Below are 20,281 nucleotides of genomic sequence, written 5' to 3'. Positions count from 1 at the left end.
CAGTTAATACCCCATACAAGTGTAATATTCCCTCTTTAATTTGTTAAAATTGTTTCCCTTCTCATTTACACTCTCGAAGTTGTGTTTGTTTGAGCAATCTTTAATCACTTATTTTCAAGACACCACTTTGCCGATCAACCCCTGTTTTCACCGCCACTGGCATATGCTCACTGTTCTGTGCTTTTTTCAATTTAAATTATATTGGTACAAAGGAAAAAAAATCTGCTACTTGCTACCGCGATGTGCAGCTCCATCAGAAGGGCCAACAACTTCATGGCTCTTTGTTGTGATGATGTTTATGATGATGTCACCTCCCATTGGGCACCGCAGTTTTCTAAAGCGGAAGTCATCTGACTTGTTTCACTGTTTTAGATCAATATTGCTATTTAAAATGTGCAAATTATAACATGATCCACATGTGTCATTGATTATAACCATATAGCAGGCTCAAGTATAATGTGTGTTCTTTAACCTAAACTTACTTTCGCTGCCGTTTGGTCTGTGAATAAATACATACATTTCAATAATAATTTTAGAAAACACATATTTGCACAAATTTTCAAAACTCAATAAATTATTATGTTCAACCAGTGACATACTTGTTCAGTCGTGACCCAACAATTTAGTAATGCTGCAGTATTAATCTCAATTGGATCAAAAACGGGATTTAAGTAGAGGCAATTAGTAAATTGCAGAGCCTCCTATTTTTGAAGTGCCATAATTTCCTCCACAAACAACAAAATCTCATGTCTTATTCTGCATTAAAAAACAAAACAAAACTGCTAAACCTGTAGTTTCAAACCTGTTCTGAATCTGCAATGTGATTTTTGTATTAGTTTGCCATATTTCAGTCAATTATTAAACCATAAATCTAATTGCAATCACAATGCTTGTTAGAAAAATCACAATTAACCCTAACCCCATATCGTTCAAACCTTACTTGAATGGATTTTTGATTATACAATTTAACTCATCCACCAAAACATGGCAGGCTTGTTCTGTAGATGAGTTAGACCTTAAAGTAGCTCTTAACCTCTCACCCATGTTGCAGGTCTTGCAGAAGTTCAACCTGGATAACCCACCAATGCAGAAGCTCCAAAGCTGCTATTTGGAACACTTTGGCTCAGAGCTTCCCTTTGGCCAGTATTTGTCCCTGTATGACCAGTGGGAGATGTCCCTCTGTAAGGCCAACACCTCCCCCGACAACACCAAGACAGCAACACAACCACAATCAGGTAACATGGTATCAAACATGCAATAGCCCGTACAACTAAGTATATTTAACCATCATCACAAACATGGAGAAGTTCTGCTAAAGGACACATTTTATGCAGAATTGACTTTTTTTTTTGCTTTTAGCCATGTTATAATGTCTCCTCATCAAAAACAAACCTGGACTTATATTTTGTTTACTTACTATTTCATTAATCTGCTAATCCAAAATCATCTTCATTCAAAAATACTTGGTTTACATTTTGCCCTGATTGTTGCATCAGTGGTAAAAATCCCATAAACCGTGACCAGACTCATTCTGCAGTATTATCATAACATTCATCAGGGATAATGACTTAATGTGCTTTTACTTTACAGCTAATTCCTTAACTCTTGCACTTAAGTATGTGTTAAAGATATATTTTTTATTCCTTACGTTTTAAACATCTCCATTATGTAATAAAATATAATAAATAATTTCCATTTAAATAAAACTAATGGAAATTATACCATTATTCTCTGTGCCGACTGCACCATACTGCCTATTTGTGTTTGAAGTTTTGATTTATTTAATGTTTACCATGTTATTGACGTCATTGTCCCTGCCAAATAAATAAATTCAATATTTTAATTGGCAAATTCCAGGTGCTGCTATTTTTGAAGTATCGTAAAACTGGTAACCCTGTAGTTTAAATCTGTACAAAAATGAGATTCTTGTATTCATTTGTTTGTTCAGTCTTTTTGTCAATTCTGGACGCATTTAAAAATGTGAAGTTTGAACAGAATCTTTTAATTAAAACATAAATTGCAAATTGAATTGCAAATTAGAATTTTTTTTTTTTTTTTTTTTCACAAATCTAAGTCAGATATTATAGATATTGTTTACAAGACATGGGCAACTGAGAATCTACAGCAAGTGTTAATCCCAATTCCCAAACTGGGCGGTTCTACAGTGGATTTCAATATATACAAAATACACATTCAACGATAAAATGGCATAGGACTGAACAATTTGTGAAAAATATCTAATTGCGTTTTTTAGGGGACAAGCATTGCAGTTGTAATTAGATTTTTGATTCATGTGTTAATAGGATTCTCTACAAAGTTTACATTTTAAACATGTCCAGAAGAAATGAAGACTAACAAAAAGACCAATATGAACTGACAAACTAATATAATAATCACATTTCAGAACATGTTTGTTCAGATCTACACTACAGAGTTAGCAGTGTTTTTATGCAGACATAAGAGGAAATTTAATTATTTGTAGAGGAAATCATGATGCTTTTGCAATTTGCTAATTGCATTCATTCAAATTTTGAATTGATTTCAGTTAATCAATATATTTTGACATATTCTCGTATCCATCAGCAACTCGGAAAAATCCTAAAGTTCCACCTGTGACGGCTGCCTCCTCCAGCCTCCTCTCGGACAATGACTTCCCCGCGCTGGGAGTGAAAGTATCCCAAAAGCAGAGCACCACCACGGAGACGGCGGACGCACCGAAACCCAAGAAGAGCAGCAGCAGCAACGTGTTCACAGAGGGCTATCACAGACAGCTGAGGGAGGTGCATGGGGCCAACATGAGGGCAGTGGAGGCCCTGGAGGAAATCGTGGGAGGACCAAGGCACTGGAGCCGGAGGCTGGAACGTGACAATGTCGACAACCTCATGAAAGACATGATACGGGAGATCGCCTCAGAGGGAGAGCTCGTCACCAAAGAGCAGGTGAGCTGGGTCCTCTAAAGTGTACACTAGTATTTAGAAAGTAGTAAACAAAGTTCATAGCGGTGCCTTGTCATGATCAAGGAATGCGAGTGTGATCAAAACAAAGGATGGCTACTTTTTTTAAATCTAAAATCTGAAACATGTTTGGAGTTATTTTGAGTTTATTTTTTCTTTACTACATTTCATATTTGTCCACTGATAGTTTTGATGGTTTCAGGGAGAATCTTCAGTTTAAATAGTCCTGAAAATGCTCAGTCCCCCCTCCCCTTGCTCCCGTCCTAAGTCACTCCCCCTTCAGAGCCTAACAACACACACAACACGTGCTGGGCTGTGGGCTGAGCATTGAACAGAATCATACTGCTAGTACTCAGACATGCCTGAAGAGTTTTTTTTTTATGTCATCCATGCATGTTTTTGATGAGGGAACAACATTAGAACATGGTAGAAGGCTCCAAAAAGTCAGTAAATATCAGTAAGCATTAAACAAGGAGCAGCTTTGAATGCAGTCGTACTGTTCCTTTGCCTTGTGTGTCATTAATTATATCTAAATATCTGAATAAAATGCAAAATGTATATCCAGGTGATTTCCAGAACTTGCCAGCTGCTGCAGATCTCCTCTTTGGAATCAGCCGGAATCAACCAGTGGCAGATCCAGGCTCTGAAGGACCTGCAGTACACCATAAGAGAGGTCAACATGTTCCTTGAGGTGAGGATTACATTTTCACAGCAGTCCCATTCATCCTAAACTCACACTCCTCACTTCGCTCCCCCCCAGGCCACTGCGTCGGTGTCGTGCGTGTGTACCCTGTATGAGCTGGGTCAGGCGCTGGCCGCTCTCAAAGACAAGAAGCGCTACGAGGAGCTGAACCTGGGCCCTCTGTGCAAACTACCCCTGGTGCACCGCATGTTCAAGATCAACAGCAACACCAAAGACGACGACATCCAGCAGATCAAGACTGTGGACATACTCCAGGTCTGCTGCACTGTCCTGTCATATTCATACTTTGCAGCTGATGATTTTAACATTCCCTGGAGGTGTGAAGCTAACTGTAGACACTGCTCTGTCCGACGTTCTGTTACTAAAGGTAGACTTGAGCTTTATTGAAACACAAAACATCTTAACAGGACCATGGGCACTGCATTCATCACAGGCTCCTGAAAATGTGTTGTTTAAATCCATTTTGTATCTTTTCTTGAGTTTTCTGTCAATCTTAAAACTTTTTTGACAGTGTTTGGTAGCGTATGCATTGTGTCTCCGTGGTAACTGCTGAACATTCCACCATAGAGATATACGTAGAACACCCCCAGCGTGATATCACTGCAAACTATCAATTGGTGGTTTTAAGATTATTCCTCATTGATTGCATCACAGTGTTCTTTCTCAAGAAAAATCCAAAACTTACCTTCACAAATGCCGAACCCGACCATTTCTATTAGTGACCAGACCCAAGAACCCACTGTTTGTTTATTTTGGCTCTCCCCCATCTGTTTTATACAATATTTGTCTACAGAATGTTGTGACGTCATCTGAAACCAGTAATACACCCGTCACAAATTTTGAAGTCCGATATATTGCTGAAGAAAATATTGACAATAAACAATAATATTGAAACTAATTTATGCCACTGACACAATAAACCACAAAATTTCTCACTTTACGATATTGTTAAAACATGAGCTGCAATAAATAAATAACAGAATGATAAACATCAGTAGTTAGTTTGTGCCTTTTTGAGGCAGTTATTTACTCAGCCCTGTGAAGCTCAAATTGTATCGTAATGCAGAAAAAATAACTAATAGTTCCCCACTAGTACAAGAAAAGCTACCCACAGTAAGTACTGACCCCCAAAAATTTTTGTTCCATCCAAAGATGCGTCAACATGTCGTTTGTCACTTTCATCTGGTTTTATTATTTTAAATGACAAGGCCTAATGAAAACGTGACTTGACTGGAAGACACTGACTGGCTGGCACTTTATGCAGTTTTATATATATACACATATACATATATATATACATATAACGTGACACATCTAACTGTTGTGGATAACAAACAAATAAAGAAAGAAAATGTATGTAAGACGTGAATCATTTTCTTTTTTTTTCTTTTTTAGCATCTTCGCAATTTTCGAAGGACGAATGCCAATAATAGGATTAAAATCGACCTGGCAGATTTCATGAAGTACCTGTCTGATCAGTACAACTGTGACTCCCCATATGAGCTGGGCATCCGCATTCACAGTGTGGCCCTCCCTATTGCCGTAAGTATCTCTGTATGTTTTATATGATAAGAGGATTGTGTCACCATCGTCACAGGGGAATATCCCTCCATAGAGAAACATGATGTCACTGCAAAGTATCAGTTGAAATGTATGTTTTCAGTCCCTGTCAAAGGTAGTCCGCAATGAGAATGCTCTACTGGAGAAGGCCCGGGAGCAGGTCCAGAAGGAGCTGGAGGAGGAGACAGTGGAGCGGCTGAGGAAAATGAAGAGGCATGTGTTGGATGCCCTCCCAGGTTCTGCATCTGGAGGCAATGCAGAGCTGAAGAAGAAGTACGCCAGTCTGACCGCTGCCGAAGTGGTGTTGGCTGTCTTTTCAAAGGCAGAAGGAGTGTTCAGCCCCAAGATGACCAAAGCAAGTCATACTCATAACTCATCAAGTTTTACATAGAGACAATAGCATTTTCCTGTGTAAAGAGTGTTACTTCCCCTCAAAAATATCTTTTACTAGGATACTGATACATTATTATTTTGCCTCCTTAATATGATTGTTTTTATCATATGACTTGATGCCAAATGTGATGTGTTGTGTGTTCAGCATGTGCAGACTTTCCTGCTGCAGGTGTCTGGGGACCGTTTGGCCACAGCTCTGTTTCAGCTGTCCATTTGTGGAGGCTCCCTGGCCCTACCTCAGGACTTGGTACTCAAGGACAAGAGCTCCAAAGCCCATGAGCAGACCAAACCCGAGAAGAAGCCCTCCACACTGCGCCCCACTGAAGGTATACTAGCTTATTATACTATAGGCCAGGGGTCACCAACCCTATGCCCACGGGCGCCATGTCGCCCCCAAGCCCCACATGAGTCGCCCGCAGACCGGTTCTAAAAATAGCACAACTCACTAATGAGCTGCATCTAAAATGTAATTTTCTTCTGTTATATTTTTTAATCACCCTTGCATTTATATAGATTTAAAAATGACAATATCTTAAACATAGGTTCATTATACGTGAAGTTTAGATAAGTTAAGGTGAACTTTGACCTACTCACTTCAAAGGTCAGTATTGTGCACGTGACAAAACCAGTGCTCCGCTCGCGAGCGCTGTGAGGATGCGCTGAAGGCAGTTTCTTACTCCAAAACATGTTAGAAAATAAGATCACTTTCACAACGATTTAAGACATGCGCGTATCTCATCTGCGGAGCGACTGTGGTGATGGCAAAGCAGCACAATGTGGAGGGACACTTCACTACGTCTCACAAAACCCCACACTAACTACCCACGGGGACGCACACTATGGGCAGAACAAGCCCAGAGCTAAACGCAGCTTTGGGTAAACAACAGGCTTTTTTCACGACACCGGTGAAAAAGTCTCACAACGCAACCGAGATTTATTTAAAAATATGTAAGCTTATTTTTCTTTAACATTACATAATTGATAACTTTATGAAACATGGTGCAATGTATATTATTTATGTTTTGTTAAAAAGGTTTGTCAGTGGATAGTGAAAATGGGACACTTTTCCTATGAGATGTAGTGATGTGTCATCTGGAAATTTAACAATTACTAAGATTAGTAAAGTTAAAGTGCTGAATACTGATATCTGTTTCCCTCCTTGCTCATTGTTGATAATTATTTTGAAAAATCATTAATGTGATCAGTGTCTTGCAACATGATCAGTGTGTTCACATAGATGATTATCATTACTAATAATGTATAACTAAAGGCAAACTGAGAAAATGTGTTATTTCAGAAGAGCGTCTCAAACTGGTAGCCCTTCGTATGACTCAGTGCCCATAAAGTAGCTCTCAGGTTAAAAAAGGTTGGTGACCCCTGCTATAGGCTAAAAGGCAAGGCCATAACAAAGCTCTGTTAGCGCACGCCATCTGGTGGTTTAACCTGTTATTACACAATGCTTAGGCGTTTATGGGCACATCCTTAATGTAACACCTGTAATGTACTGCTGTCTCCTGTTTAGTTGGCTGACTCTAGTCCTATTGTAAATCAGTCCAGAGTTTCATGATGAGTGCTGTGTTTCAGGGATGGTGCAGCAGTTTGTGAAGGACAGCCTCTCCTCTCACAACTCCACCTTCACTCTGGCCCACATGGCTGCCCTGGAGAAGAAAATCACTAAGCACTTCCACCTCCAGAACTTCCTCTGCTTGGAGATGGGCACCTTCTTGGACTTCCTTGTGAAACATGTACAGGTGGGTCTAATGGGATGGACATGTATGTGTATTGTACCTGTAAAAAACCACAGATGTGATGTTGTGTCTGCGCAGGTGATACAGGAGTGTCTGGGCTCGGCTCTGTTCCTCAGTACCAGCAGTGTTCAGCTGGGGGGCGCTAGTTTCAGGCCCACGCGCCAGGACTTGTTTGAGTTCATTAAACAGTGTGGAGATCTGGACCAGACAGACCCAGAGCAGGTATGGTTCTTCACTCTCCCCTCTGCTCCTTTTGCAAGACAAGAAACTGTGTCACTTATACACAGAAAAATAGGAAACATGCATATTTATATTGAAACTATTTGTACAGTTGAAACCAGAAGTTTACATGCACTATATAAAAAGCCAGATACATTTTTTTTCTCACTGTCCGACATGAAATCAAGTTAAACTTTTCCTGTTTTAGGTCAATTAGGATTACCAAAATTACTTTCTTCAAAGTCAGAAATGGTAAATGGACACATTTTTAAAACAGTATAGGCCTTTCCACCTTCAAGGCACTCAAAAGACTTTAAATTAAGGAACAATTCACCCATTCACATACACATTCACACACCAGTGCACGCAGACACTGTGTGATGGCTAAACACATTCCCATGGTGTTTATACTTATGTATATTGTAATAGTTTGAACATATGAATGTGGCATCTGGAAATTGCACCCAAGAATGAACCAGACTTGTGCACATCCACAATTCTCTTCCTGATATCTTGGCTGATTTCTTTTGATTTTACCGTGATGTTACACAAAGAAGCAGTGTGTTTCAGGTGTGCCTTCAAATACATCCACCGGTGTGTCTCTAATTAACTCAAATGTTGTCAATAAATCATCAAAAGACTTCCAAAAACATAACATCATCATCTGGGTTTTCCCAAATTGTTTAAAGTCATAGTAATCTTACTGTATGTAAACTTCTGACTTTGAAGAAATGCAAACAGAAATAATTTTGGTAATGCTACTTGACCTAAATCAGGAAAAGTTTAGTCTGATTCCATGTCAGACAGTGAGAAGAAAAGCACATGTATCTTTTTATATAGTGTTTGTAAACTTCTGATTTCAACTGTATTATTATAGTTAATTAGTATTATGTAAGATTTTGATTTGAACGGACATTGACCCACCTGTGTCCCTAGAGGTAAATATGTTCAAATCAAATCTAGCTTTTTCTGTACTGTAATGCTGATTTATTGTTGAGTACAAAAACATTGTGCATGATGTATAATTTATTTATTTTATAATTCTCTGATCATTCATTCATTTGGGCTGCCAGTTTTTAAAAATCCTGTTGTTTTTAGTCTAAAAGGACTCTCTCCGATCTGATTGCCAATAACTAAATCCCAGCACCTACAGCCAATCATTGATCAGGGCTTGTTCAGCCTCTGCAGCTCAGTGAATTCTGGAGGTTCTGTATAGTTACTATACTATAATTTATAAAGTAAAGTGACACATGTGTAGGCTTGCATTATTTTTACTCTGCAATACCATTTACAAATTCAAAATCTTTTAAATGTATATTTTTCCTTATGTTTTCCTCAAGTAAAATCTGCACTCCTAACTTTAGAGAATGTGGAAGTGAAGTCATTTTTGAACCCTGTGTTGTCTGGTGCTGTTGGAATTGTCTTTTAAAAGAGCGTCTCTCTCCTGGCACAGCTTTCGTTGATAGAGACAGCGCTGTGCTCCCACTACAGGCTGAGGGACAGCAGGGACCTGGGTTTTGGGGCCTTGCAAAGACTGGCTGGCCTGGTCCAGCAGCAGAAGCAGCTGTCTGGAGGAGGACTCAGCCCGGTCTACTATGAGCTGGCACTGCTGGCCAAACACCGTAACTCATGGTGGGCATTTACATGTTCATAAAGAAGTTATTTATACAGTATGATAAACTGGCTCAGACTTGTTTGTGCTATTGATTGAGTCATTTATTCATTTGATTCTTTGGGGTCATGCAGTATGTAAATGATTTGCATAAGAAAAAGGTTTAGTGAGCAGGGTGTTTCCATTTATTGGTTTAGCTTATTGAAAATGCCAACATTTCTAAGAGGGAGATGTTTTGGCATTGAACCCATTTAGTTTCTTAGTTATCTGCTAACAACTATTGTCCTAGATAGCTTGGCAGTAAGCTTTAGTATAAAACAGTACATGTACAACTCCCATGTCCCCTCTGTGTCTCCCACAGTGCTGAGGAGGAGGGTGAGACCGTGGGGCGCCTGGGGGACATGTCCAAGGACCAGGCCCTGTTCAGTCTACTGTCCTGCCCCCTGCTGGAGGACGTAGGCCAGTGGAGTCAATGGGACATTGTGTTCAAGCCTGTCTATGGTTCTTTGAAAGATTTCATTGAAAGAAATGCAGGTAATTCTTCATCAACATTTGACTTGTGCCCTAACGCTAATCCTAGTGTCGCAGATTGGTGTGTGCAGCCAACACATGGAGCTCAACTAACACAATATTGTGCTAATTTAACAATTAAGTCTATTATGCATGTCTGTATTTAGTATACTGGTCTATGTGGTCTTACACTTATTCTGGTACAGCTCAAGATCATTTTAAAGCTATTCAGGAAAGGTTCATTTCTGTCCTGTGAATGTGACGTTTTTAGTACTCAAATACTTTCATTTAATTCAGCTTTGGCCAGTAAAAATATTACATAACATATAAATATTATATAACATACAAAATATTTTATTGGAGAAATTGAACAGCAGTATGCCCTAACTCCTCAGGCACCACCGGTCTCTCTGCTCTGGAGGTGTGCCCCGGTGTGCTGCTCAGGACAACCTCACACACAGGAGACCAATACTTCAGCATGGCAGCGGAGCGCCTGGATGCAGTGGGCACTGCGGGGCATCTGGTGTCCATGGTGGTGGCCTATGGGGTGGCCAATGCCCCCCTGGCTTTGCTGGCCAATCACATGCAGAGCTCACTGGCAGCAGCTGTGGCCAGAGAAGGTAGAGTTGAACAATGAGTATTTTAATGAACATATATTATGCAGAAAGTTACTTTCAACCCTTCAACCATGTTATACCATTGCCCTCTCATCAAAAAACTAGTATTTTTTGCTTCATTTACACTTGTTTCATTAAAGGGGGAATTGCAATTTATGTATATATTTTTTAGCTTTCTACCATGTTATTATGTTGTTCCCACATCAGAACACGCCTGAAGAGGTTTTAGATGTCATCTATGGAGGGAGGGGGGAGTCAGTGTCAAAAACGAAAGTGAAACTTATAAAACATGTTAATATGAAAGGTAATATAATGATCTAAACAATATGTATTAGCAGTTAATAGTCCACAGATGGAAATCACCACCTCTTTAATCCACTAATCCAAAGTCATTTTATCTGAGCACTCAGAAATGCTCCATTCACATTTTGGCCTTTTAGTTGCATCATAGGTAAAAAAGAAAAAAAAGAAAAAACAGACTTGCCCTGTGCTGTCCATAAATCTCATATTTATCACCAGACTCATTCTACATTCAGATTGTACCACTGTAGAATGACCACATCGCTCTATTAGCCTAGCATACAGGGGGATAAGGACATTTATTTACCTTCTTATTGTTCTTTCCCGTTGCTGACAGCAGAGGGAGCTCTAGCCCATAAATGTGTTACTGGAAACATAGGTGTAGTTTATAAAGTATATTTTCCAAATCCAGACATTATTTTAAGCTAGAAAGTGTGAAATACATATTCCAAGGTGACAAATACATGTTTAGAAAAACAATTCAAGCCGTAAGAGTGCTGACTATGTGCTTGTAGTTTGTAAACGTGGATACAGCTGGAAGCAAAAGTGAAGTAGAGCATAATATGATTTCAATGAAGAAACCAGGGTTAGTTAATTGCCTAATTTACACAATAATTATGATTAGACTAAAACATGTAAAATAAATGATAAATTGCATAAATTGCCCCTGCGTTCTGGATGGAGGTTTACCTGTTGTTGACATAGGTAGAGGTAAAAAACACAGAACTTACTGCTAATTTCTGTATTTTTGTATTTTTTTCCTAAACCCACCACAGTTGCTATCCTGTCAAACCAAGTCATATGAAAAGCTGTCATATGTACTTCAACTGACATCAGAGCCCGGGCATTTACACTTGTATTTTACATTATTTTTCTATTTAATAGGATAATATTACACACACTTAGCATTTTACTGAAGGCAAAATTCAAATGTTTCAGATTTACAGGACATTATTTGTATAATAATTTTAACTACAGATATATGACATACCAAAAAATTACTTTGATTATCAAAAAAAAACATTTTGTGAAGCTCAAGTACAATTTTGAGACTAGAAATTTTTATTTTTCTTTCCTTTGTAATAGGAAAGCAAACTAAATTACATTTCTATCTTGAAATGAAATGACATTTCCATCCAGGAAATTACAAATTTTAGCTTATTTTTGTTAAAGATTTGGTATAAAGACTGTCTCCATTTTTCTCCATTCCGCAATTTTGAACATTCAAATTACATAGCAAACAAACTTTTACAACTTTTTTTTTTTTTTTTTACTTTTATACACAGACCTGTTTTTATTATTTATGGATTTGTTTACTTGCTTGTTTTGTTTGAGGGTTTTTTTTTTTTTTTTGCTTGTATTGTATTTTAAACAGGGCGGCCCAGGTGCTCTCATTGGATCCCCCTGTATAAATAAAGATACATAAAATAAATAAATAATTGACAAGATCTCTTTGCTATTGAGACACACATACATTTTTTTCTCTAATATTTGTAATTTTGGCAGATTTGTCCCAGGCTTATGAAGACGTGTCATGCTACAGAAGAGTTGCTGAGTTCATTTTGGCCTGTTTAGTTCGAATCCCTACAAAAATCTGCAGGACGCTGATGCAGCAGGTCAGGAATTCCTCACAATCTATACTTGATAATAACAGAAAATATAATTGCTGAGTTGTCCTAAATGTGCACTACCTAACATTTTTGTGGGGTGCTACTTGCTAGTCTCCATGGATTTCTCTGTTGCCTAGAATGTTCCACAGTATGGCATTAAAAATACATGTAATGCAAAATTGAGTATTCAGAGCTTTTAACCATGTTTTAACATTGTTCATATATAATGTCCTATTTACATAATCCTTGTTTAGTAAGTCAGATCCTTCTAAGCCCCATAAAAACACGCAATTTTGAAATTCCCAGTTTTGTGATGGGGGAGCATCCACCAGAAAAGTTACACAGTGAAACTTTAATTACTCCTGGTAATGAATCGCTGTCACACGTTGGATTTCTTTGTTGTCAGGTGTTCATGGAGCCCTTTTCCAAAGTGTTGGGTCAGACACGGTCTAAGGAGGTTTTGATGAGTGTGGCCCAGTCCAACCCACAGCACCTGAACCTCCTGCACCGCCTGGGCATCCTGCTGGGCATCACCGACTGGATCAAGGACTACCAGAAGAAGCTGAGTGCACCTCTGCCCCAGGAGAGGCAAGACGCAGTGCTGGAGGCCAAGGTTAATATGCTCCTCTTTATAACCAGTGGCTTATTACATGTGCTATTGACCTTAACTGCCTCTAACACCCCCCCCCCCCCCCCCCCCACACACACACACACACCCCCACCCACACACACACACACACACACACACACACATATATATAAAATCTTTTTTTTTTTTTAGCCTAATAACATACACTCAGAGAGCAGCAATGAGTCCGACTTGAGTGACACAAAGGACGCTGAGGACAGTCTCGCCTCCTCTTCTTTAAACCTACAAGGTAACCTCAGGATATACAAGAGATATTCACAAAGTGTGCATGCTTTGAGAGACAGAGCATAATGTTATTTGTGAATGACTTAAATGCAGTGAATGATGACATAGATGTCAAAGTGGAGGATGAGGAAGAGGAGGAAGAAGATGATGAGGAGCTGTACGAATTGGCCAGTGTTTCTAACGGAGAGGCTCTAGACCACAGCAGTGAGGGAGAACCAACCCCAGATGGAGGCCAAAGAGACGGAGACACAGACCAAGAGGAGCAGACCCAAGTCACAGAGGAGAAAGGGGGGCTGTCTTCAGAACAAGCTCTCATCGAAGACATCAGGTTTGGAAGGAATATATTCTCTTATCATATAATAGTAGGGATGAACAATATCAATATTTGTTGATATTTTTACATGTTTACACCAACATGCAACAGATTGTTTTACATCAAAGATGAATCCATTTAGTTTTTATCTTTATCTCTTTATCTGTCTTCCTCTTGCTTGTTTAGATAGACATTGTGATAGGCATTTCTGTGCTATACTGAGCTGGCAGTGAGTGCCCTCGGTATAGCACAGAAATGTTTGTTTGGCTGGAATATTCTCCATGGAGAATGTTCTGAAGTATAGTCTTAACTTTCTATTTCTATGGAATCGTGCAGGTGATGTGCCACATACTGTACCTAAAATACTTGTTGGTGGCAATAAAACTATTGGACTATTGCAAATTCATTCTCTGGATTTAATTGTGGCTCTGATGTAATCTGCATAGTGAGAAGAGTCTCATGTGTGTCCTGTTGATTGCAGGAAGAGTGAGTTTGGAGTGGGTGTGGAGCTGACACCAGAGGGCCAGAAGCTGATGATGGTGCACCAGGAACGCCTGGGCCGGAGCCTGGACCGCCTCTCCACAGAGCTGTACAGCAAAGACACACACTTTGTACTGGAGCTTATTCAGGTAACACTGCACTCTTCAAAAACAGATGTAAGCCTTACATCATTTTTATGGAATTTTAAAATGGTGTTCCCAGATATGAGGTAAACATGTTCAGTCAAATATAACTTTTACTGATAACAATAATGCTGATTTATTGTTAATTACTAAAACATTTGGCATGATGTCTCATTTATTTATGTTACAATTTGGTGTTTTGGTTCTCTATGATTCAATCAGAAAACAGATTGAGCCTCACATGAGTCTCTCATTTAGGTTTCCAGTTTCAATACTGAAATCCAATTAGTTTAAACCTAAAAGGACTCTCTCTGATCTGAATGGTCACTACCTAAACCCCAGCACCTACAGCCAGTCATTAATCCATGCTAGTGCAGCCTCTGCAGCTCAGTGAATGAATTCACAAAAGCCTGAACATTTTGTATATTGGACTTCTGGACACTGGAATGTGATGTTATACTCCAAAACAATAGGCAAGAGACAATTTTTCCTACAGAGATTTTGGAATTTTGTTAACCAGTAAACCAATGGAGATTCTGAAGTACTTCAGTTGGCACCAAACTAAATGTATTTCGACCCATTTTGCAATGTTTATTGGCCAGTAGTAGTCCACAAGCTAAATGAATTGATCCATGATTTTGTATTTACAAGTTAAATCTACGGAGTTTCTGTTTGCTTGCAACATAGATGGTGCACTTTGCCAATAACGTTCAGTTAGTCGTGTTCAGATAAGTAGTTTATTCATCCTGTGAGGAGGGGAAATTCATGAGAATTGTCCAAGAGAAAATACACACATGTTGAACTTTTCTATTAGTGTAATGATCACAGTTTGATTTTGTGTAGTCATTCTTTTGTGTGTCTTCTGCACTTGCCTTAAACACACTTGCACACACTGTAATGATAACAGTATTGTGCTAATTTAATATTAGTGTATTTCAGTGCAGTCTTTATCTTGTTTTCATATATTACTGTACATGTTTACAGAATGCAGATGATAACACTTATGCGTTAGAGGATGGTGTGACCCCTGCCCTGGCCTTTGTGGTGGAGAGAGACTGCATCACTGTGCTCAATAATGAGACTGGCTTTCAGGTATCACACAAACTCAAATTAACTCAGTACATATTTCAGAAGCAAGTAGTTTTGGTTGGTGGAGCTGGCAAGGACAAATTTATTTGGGCTAAGGCTAAACGTTGTATACTTTCAATGACTAACAAGAACAACATTAAATGAAGTATGAATTGGCCTAAGCCCTCAGAATACTGTGTGGTTTACAATTCTTATGGATTTTATTTGCAGGAGAAAAACATTCGAGCAATCTGTGATGTCGGCCGTAGCACCAAGGGCAAGCACACATATGGATATATAGGTGGGTCAAATATTTAATGTTCAACGGTGAGAGGTTTATTCTTATGATTCATCAGGTAACATTCTGCATAATAAATGAAATGGTATTCTAAAAAATTACATTTCATTCATATATTTATTTTATTATTTTTAGAGAAGACCATGAAGTTTAAATTTAAGTTATTCATTACTCCTTTTAGAATGTGCTCATTTAGATATTATGCAATGGGTGTTTCAGTGTACTTGTTGTGTTTTGCATATTTAAAATCCCTTCACAGGACAAAAAGGGATTGGGTTTAAATCAGTGTTCAAGGTGACGGACTGTCCTGAGATCCACTCCAACGGCTTCCACTTGCGCTTTGACAAGACCTGCGGGCCCATGGGCTACATCCTGCCCCATTGGACCGAAGACCAGAGGGATGTGTGCCCCCTGCTGGAGGACATTAGCCAGCACAGGTCCTCTGTCTCCTCTCTCTGTAATGTCTGGATCAGTGTTTTTTAACATTTTTTGAGCCACTGCATAGTTGCTGGTCGAGTACCACATCATACTTTTAGAAAAAAAAAAAAAAACATGGTACATAATGTAGCAAATATTGTTCTTGCCACTAAGGCTGCAAAGTAAAGTATGACTAATTGTGACTAGTCAATTACAACAAAATAATCATAGCTGTATTTTGATAATTGTAAATCTGGATTGCACAGACTGGAAAACACATACAAAAAGATCCTTTAACAAAGACAGTGACATTATTAAATCAAAATCTCCAAAAATATTAAACAATTTACTATTTTCACCGATAATGGATTTTATTAAGTTGCTCAGGGCAATCCAAAATTGTAAATTATACAGTGAAATCCATGTTTTGTTGGGGTTTTTTTGACAAGCATTGTGATTACTACTGTGTTTGAGATTTTTGTTTAGACACCAGGATTCTGTGTCTAAATGACCCCAAGCCTTAACTTTTGACCATGGCTGAAATCTGAACTGATAAACTAAAGCAAAAACCATACATTCCAAAACATGATTGTTGAGGTCTGAACTAGGGCTGCACAAAATGTATCGATATCATGATATTGACTAAATAATCAAGATCACAACATACTCAATGTATCGGAATAACACCAATGTTAAATAAAGCTGATTTTATAAATGCATTTTATTATTAAAGGTCCTATATTGCACAAAATTCTCTATTTTGACCTTTTGGCCATATTATAATGGTATTACCTCATCAAAAACATATATGGTGTTGTGTTTTGTTTTGAGTAATCCTTTCAAATGCTCTGTTCCACCATGTGAAGTCATGTAGTGGTAGTTTCCAAGTTAACAGCTACTTTTTATCTTGGCAATTCCAGGGCTACAATCATCCAAATGATTCTAGTAAAAGGTGTATGGACTTTAAAAACACAATGGAGCACTTCCTGTATTACCATATGGCATCACAAGGTGGAACATCGGCGTGTTTTCCAAATATGCAATATTTGCCAGTTAAACATGTGTGATTGAAGCAAAACAAAACATCTGGTATGTTTTTGATGAGAAGACAACATTATAACATAGATCAGAAAATTGCATACTATGGGCTCTTTGAGGAAAAAAAAAATTTAATTAGTTTTTCTAGTTTTTCACTTGGAGTGTGTGTGTTGTCAGCTGGAGCACAAAGATCTGCCTGCCTCTGCGCTCTGAGAGTCATCAGACCAGAAACCTGTTTCATGACGTGCACCCATCTCTCCTGCTGTTCCTGCACCGTCTGCGCTCCATCACCATCTACAACCAGGTCACCCCCTCAACCACATCACTACTGTTAGCGGTTAATAGCACTGTTTGGGATGATAGCTACTACACTCAGTACTCCCGCTGACATTACATCTCTAAAGCTTGCAATGGCATCCATCTTTGTGTAAAATTCAAGCCTATGACTTCAGGCTTTCTGAATTAGTCTACTACATTCCCGACTTATACTGCGAGTCATATATATAAAATATGTGTATACCTTCTACAAAATACCAGATCAGGCCTTCCATACAAAATACAACATCAAAATCAAATCTATCTTTAAAATAATGAGTTCTTACTTTTCACAGCTGGAGAACCGCCTGGTCACCATGCTACGTAAAGACCTGAGCCACAATGTTCTGGAGGTGGAGCACACGAATGGCACAGAGCGCTGGTTGGTCATCAAGAGCATGCTTACCCCACGGAAGGTGAGGCCTAGGACAGACTGAGCGTGTATTTCGACCTATGCATGTGTAAAAACTGCATGTTTTAGAAAAAAAAATATGTGCAGCCAGTGGCTGCCAGTGTGTTTGACCCCCAAGGCCCCCCCTTGTCTTGAGACCACGAGTTGGTGCTGTGTGTGTGCATTCATCCCTGTGTGGCATGCAGATCAAAGATGGCGTGGAGGCGACGGAGCTGGCCCTGGCTTTCCAACTGAGCACAGAGGAGACAGGAAGTGAGGTCATAGGTCAGCCGCAGAAACAACCCGTGTTTGCCTACCTGCCCCTCCGCACCTTTGGCTTCCGCTTCATCATCCAAGGTGAGATGTGTGGATTATTGGGTCTAAAAATAAATGCACCTTTAAAGGTACACTATGTAACTTTTCTGATGGGGGGTGTCCACTTGCTTATCTCTATGAAGGGGTTAGTGCTTTGCCTGGAATGTTCCATGGTCTGGCATTCAACAAAAATTAAATGACTGGTGTTTTTTATTGCAAACATGTATTGTTACTGTGAGCGGGGCTGCCTCTCCACTCGTTCCTGCAAATTTTTTATATAGAAATTGAAAATCAATTGAACAAAGGGTACACAGATCCTGTAATTTGGACTTGTGGTGTCACCTATTTGTTTCCATAGAGGTAAATATTTTCAATACCATACTATGGAACATTCCAATTAAAGTAATAACAAGCAGGCTGTTGTGTTCTAGGGCCAAAAAGTACTATGAATGAAAAACACCTTACTTGTCCTCACATTGCCCTCATGTGCATTTAAATGTGGGTTGCACAAATGTAGTTTTAATTATGAAGTAATGTGTGACTCATTCACAAGCTGCATTTATGTGAGCCATGATGACATAACAATTGTTTGCGAGGAAAACTAATTTTTATTAGCAACTCCCAAGATCACCAGCATAATGTCATCAAAATAGAATCAAAGGTGAACAAGTTGTTTCTTGAGAGAAGGGCAAAGATGCGTCTCTGAGAGCTGTTTGGTTCAAGCTCGTACAACTCTGTGCACAGTGAATGTGCACAACACTGCACCTCACGCCCGATGTGGCAAAACAGACCAATCACCGTCAAGAACAGTTCCTCGCGCTATTTTTGGCGACTCTACCCACCTCTGGCCATTAGAATTCAGTATTGGCCCAGTCCTATATAAATGGGCCCATGCACCTTTGCTCTGGTCACTTTAGCTCATTCCATGTTAACTGCACAGGTGACTTTGACATCCCCTCATCTCGAGAGGACGTGGACCGAGACAGCTCCTGGAACCAGTGGCTCCGATCGGAAATCCCTCTCCTCTTCTTGCAGGCTATGGAGGTCTTTAATGTAAGTTTGTATTCAACTTTTCTCTTAATAAGTCACAAAATAAGATTTTTACCAAGATTGTTTTCATCTTTGAAATGGGCACGATCAGTCGACTGTCAGTCCATATTTAACAAACATCAGCTTCAGTCCTGCTTATGTTTACAAAAAAAAAAAAAAAACATCTAGAGGGATTTGATCTGATTTTCCTGAGTGTCAAAGTGTCAACCTATTTGGTAGAATAGTACCTGTGGTAAATATCATTGTTTTACATTAGTTAAGAGACAGTTTGTGGAGAAAAGTTTAAAAGAAAAGTACAAATTATAGGAAGTGGAGGTGAGCTGCCAAACGGATTCTCTACTTATGTCATCAACACGAAAAACTCCATCAACAATTTATAAGCAAGGAACACACTTTTCTGGCAGTTTAAACTTAATTTAACACAAAAAAGGTGTCATTTATACATGTCATTATTTTCTTAGTCTCATCATAACAGTTGTTTATTTAACACTATGGTTGGTAGGTACATTATGGAGTGTCACATCTGCTGGATGTGACCAACCAGGAAGTAAAATTATACTTCACAAAAAATTTTAAAAACTCGAAAAACTTTATTTATGTTTTTTATTTATTTATTTTAATAGAATCTTAAATATAATAATGTCAACTATGAATTAGTATTTTAACCTACCATATGCACTTTAATCATGTACTCCAATTAAATGTCATACTTTCTTTGAATATTTAAGCTCTTATCGTGCACTCTAAAGTATGCGTCTGACTTCCCTATGTAGACACACTCAGACTTGGGAGGACTCCGAGGCCTGTGCCACTTCTTCCAGTTCATCCCTTTGCCTGACGAGATCCTGGACTTCTTCAAACCTGTGGCTCTGCAGATCATCCAGCTACTCAAGGGGAGAGCGTTCCTGCCCACGCTCAGCACAGGTACCACGCTGTTCTGCTGTTACAACGTATAAGGTATTGGCATGCATGAATCTGTCAACTATGTGTCCCTCTCTACTTGAAACGTGCAAAGAAATGTTTTGTTCTGAATTCTCAGTGAGAAATCATTGAGAATTCAGTATAGGGTTGTTGAGAAAAACACAAACAAACGATACTAACTGATACTAAAACCTGTATCAAAACAGATAATTTATCTTTATCTGTAAGATTTGTCCAATGCTCCGCCTACAAGCCTAATTCATCCATGCTCCCACATGTCAATTATCTATAAATATACAAAAGCATGATATACAACAGTACACTATAACTTCACAAACCTGATGTGATTTGCAGAAGTTTCATAAGCGTAACGCACGGCGACTGTAATGTCACAGTCGCTTCACACTGTGAAGAGGGAGTGACTTTTGACTC

General features: G+C 39.0%; 1 protein-coding gene across 1 annotated transcript in view; it reads left to right on the top strand.

The window, feature by feature from the left end:
* Nucleotides 1–20,281, top strand: part of wu:fj29h11 (uncharacterized) — a 46,531-nt gene that overhangs the window by 2,411 nt on the left and 23,839 nt on the right. Inside the window, exons 3-27 of the mRNA XM_033984417.2 lie at nt 1,052–1,235; nt 2,584–2,939; nt 3,520–3,645; nt 3,715–3,912; nt 5,053–5,199; nt 5,321–5,572; nt 5,756–5,936; nt 7,195–7,361; nt 7,437–7,580; nt 9,031–9,209; nt 9,551–9,723; nt 10,095–10,319; nt 12,123–12,232; nt 12,633–12,839; nt 13,008–13,104; nt 13,194–13,428; nt 13,895–14,042; nt 15,021–15,128; nt 15,336–15,405; nt 15,662–15,839; nt 17,035–17,161; nt 17,469–17,588; nt 17,770–17,920; nt 18,819–18,931; nt 19,702–19,852. Coding sequence (XP_033840308.1) covers nt 1,052–1,235; nt 2,584–2,939; nt 3,520–3,645; nt 3,715–3,912; nt 5,053–5,199; nt 5,321–5,572; nt 5,756–5,936; nt 7,195–7,361; nt 7,437–7,580; nt 9,031–9,209; nt 9,551–9,723; nt 10,095–10,319; nt 12,123–12,232; nt 12,633–12,839; nt 13,008–13,104; nt 13,194–13,428; nt 13,895–14,042; nt 15,021–15,128; nt 15,336–15,405; nt 15,662–15,839; nt 17,035–17,161; nt 17,469–17,588; nt 17,770–17,920; nt 18,819–18,931; nt 19,702–19,852 — 4,147 coding nt within the window. The remainder of the gene's footprint in view (nt 1–1,051; nt 1,236–2,583; nt 2,940–3,519; nt 3,646–3,714; nt 3,913–5,052; nt 5,200–5,320; nt 5,573–5,755; nt 5,937–7,194; nt 7,362–7,436; nt 7,581–9,030; nt 9,210–9,550; nt 9,724–10,094; nt 10,320–12,122; nt 12,233–12,632; nt 12,840–13,007; nt 13,105–13,193; nt 13,429–13,894; nt 14,043–15,020; nt 15,129–15,335; nt 15,406–15,661; nt 15,840–17,034; nt 17,162–17,468; nt 17,589–17,769; nt 17,921–18,818; nt 18,932–19,701; nt 19,853–20,281) is intronic.

Source organism: Periophthalmus magnuspinnatus, chromosome 19, assembly GCF_009829125.3.
Source record: "Periophthalmus magnuspinnatus isolate fPerMag1 chromosome 19, fPerMag1.2.pri, whole genome shotgun sequence".
In the NCBI taxonomy this organism is placed as follows: Eukaryota; Metazoa; Chordata; class Actinopteri; order Gobiiformes; family Gobiidae; genus Periophthalmus; species Periophthalmus magnuspinnatus.
Note: the sequence above shows the minus strand (reverse complement) of the source record. Positions and strands in the feature narration are given on the sequence as shown.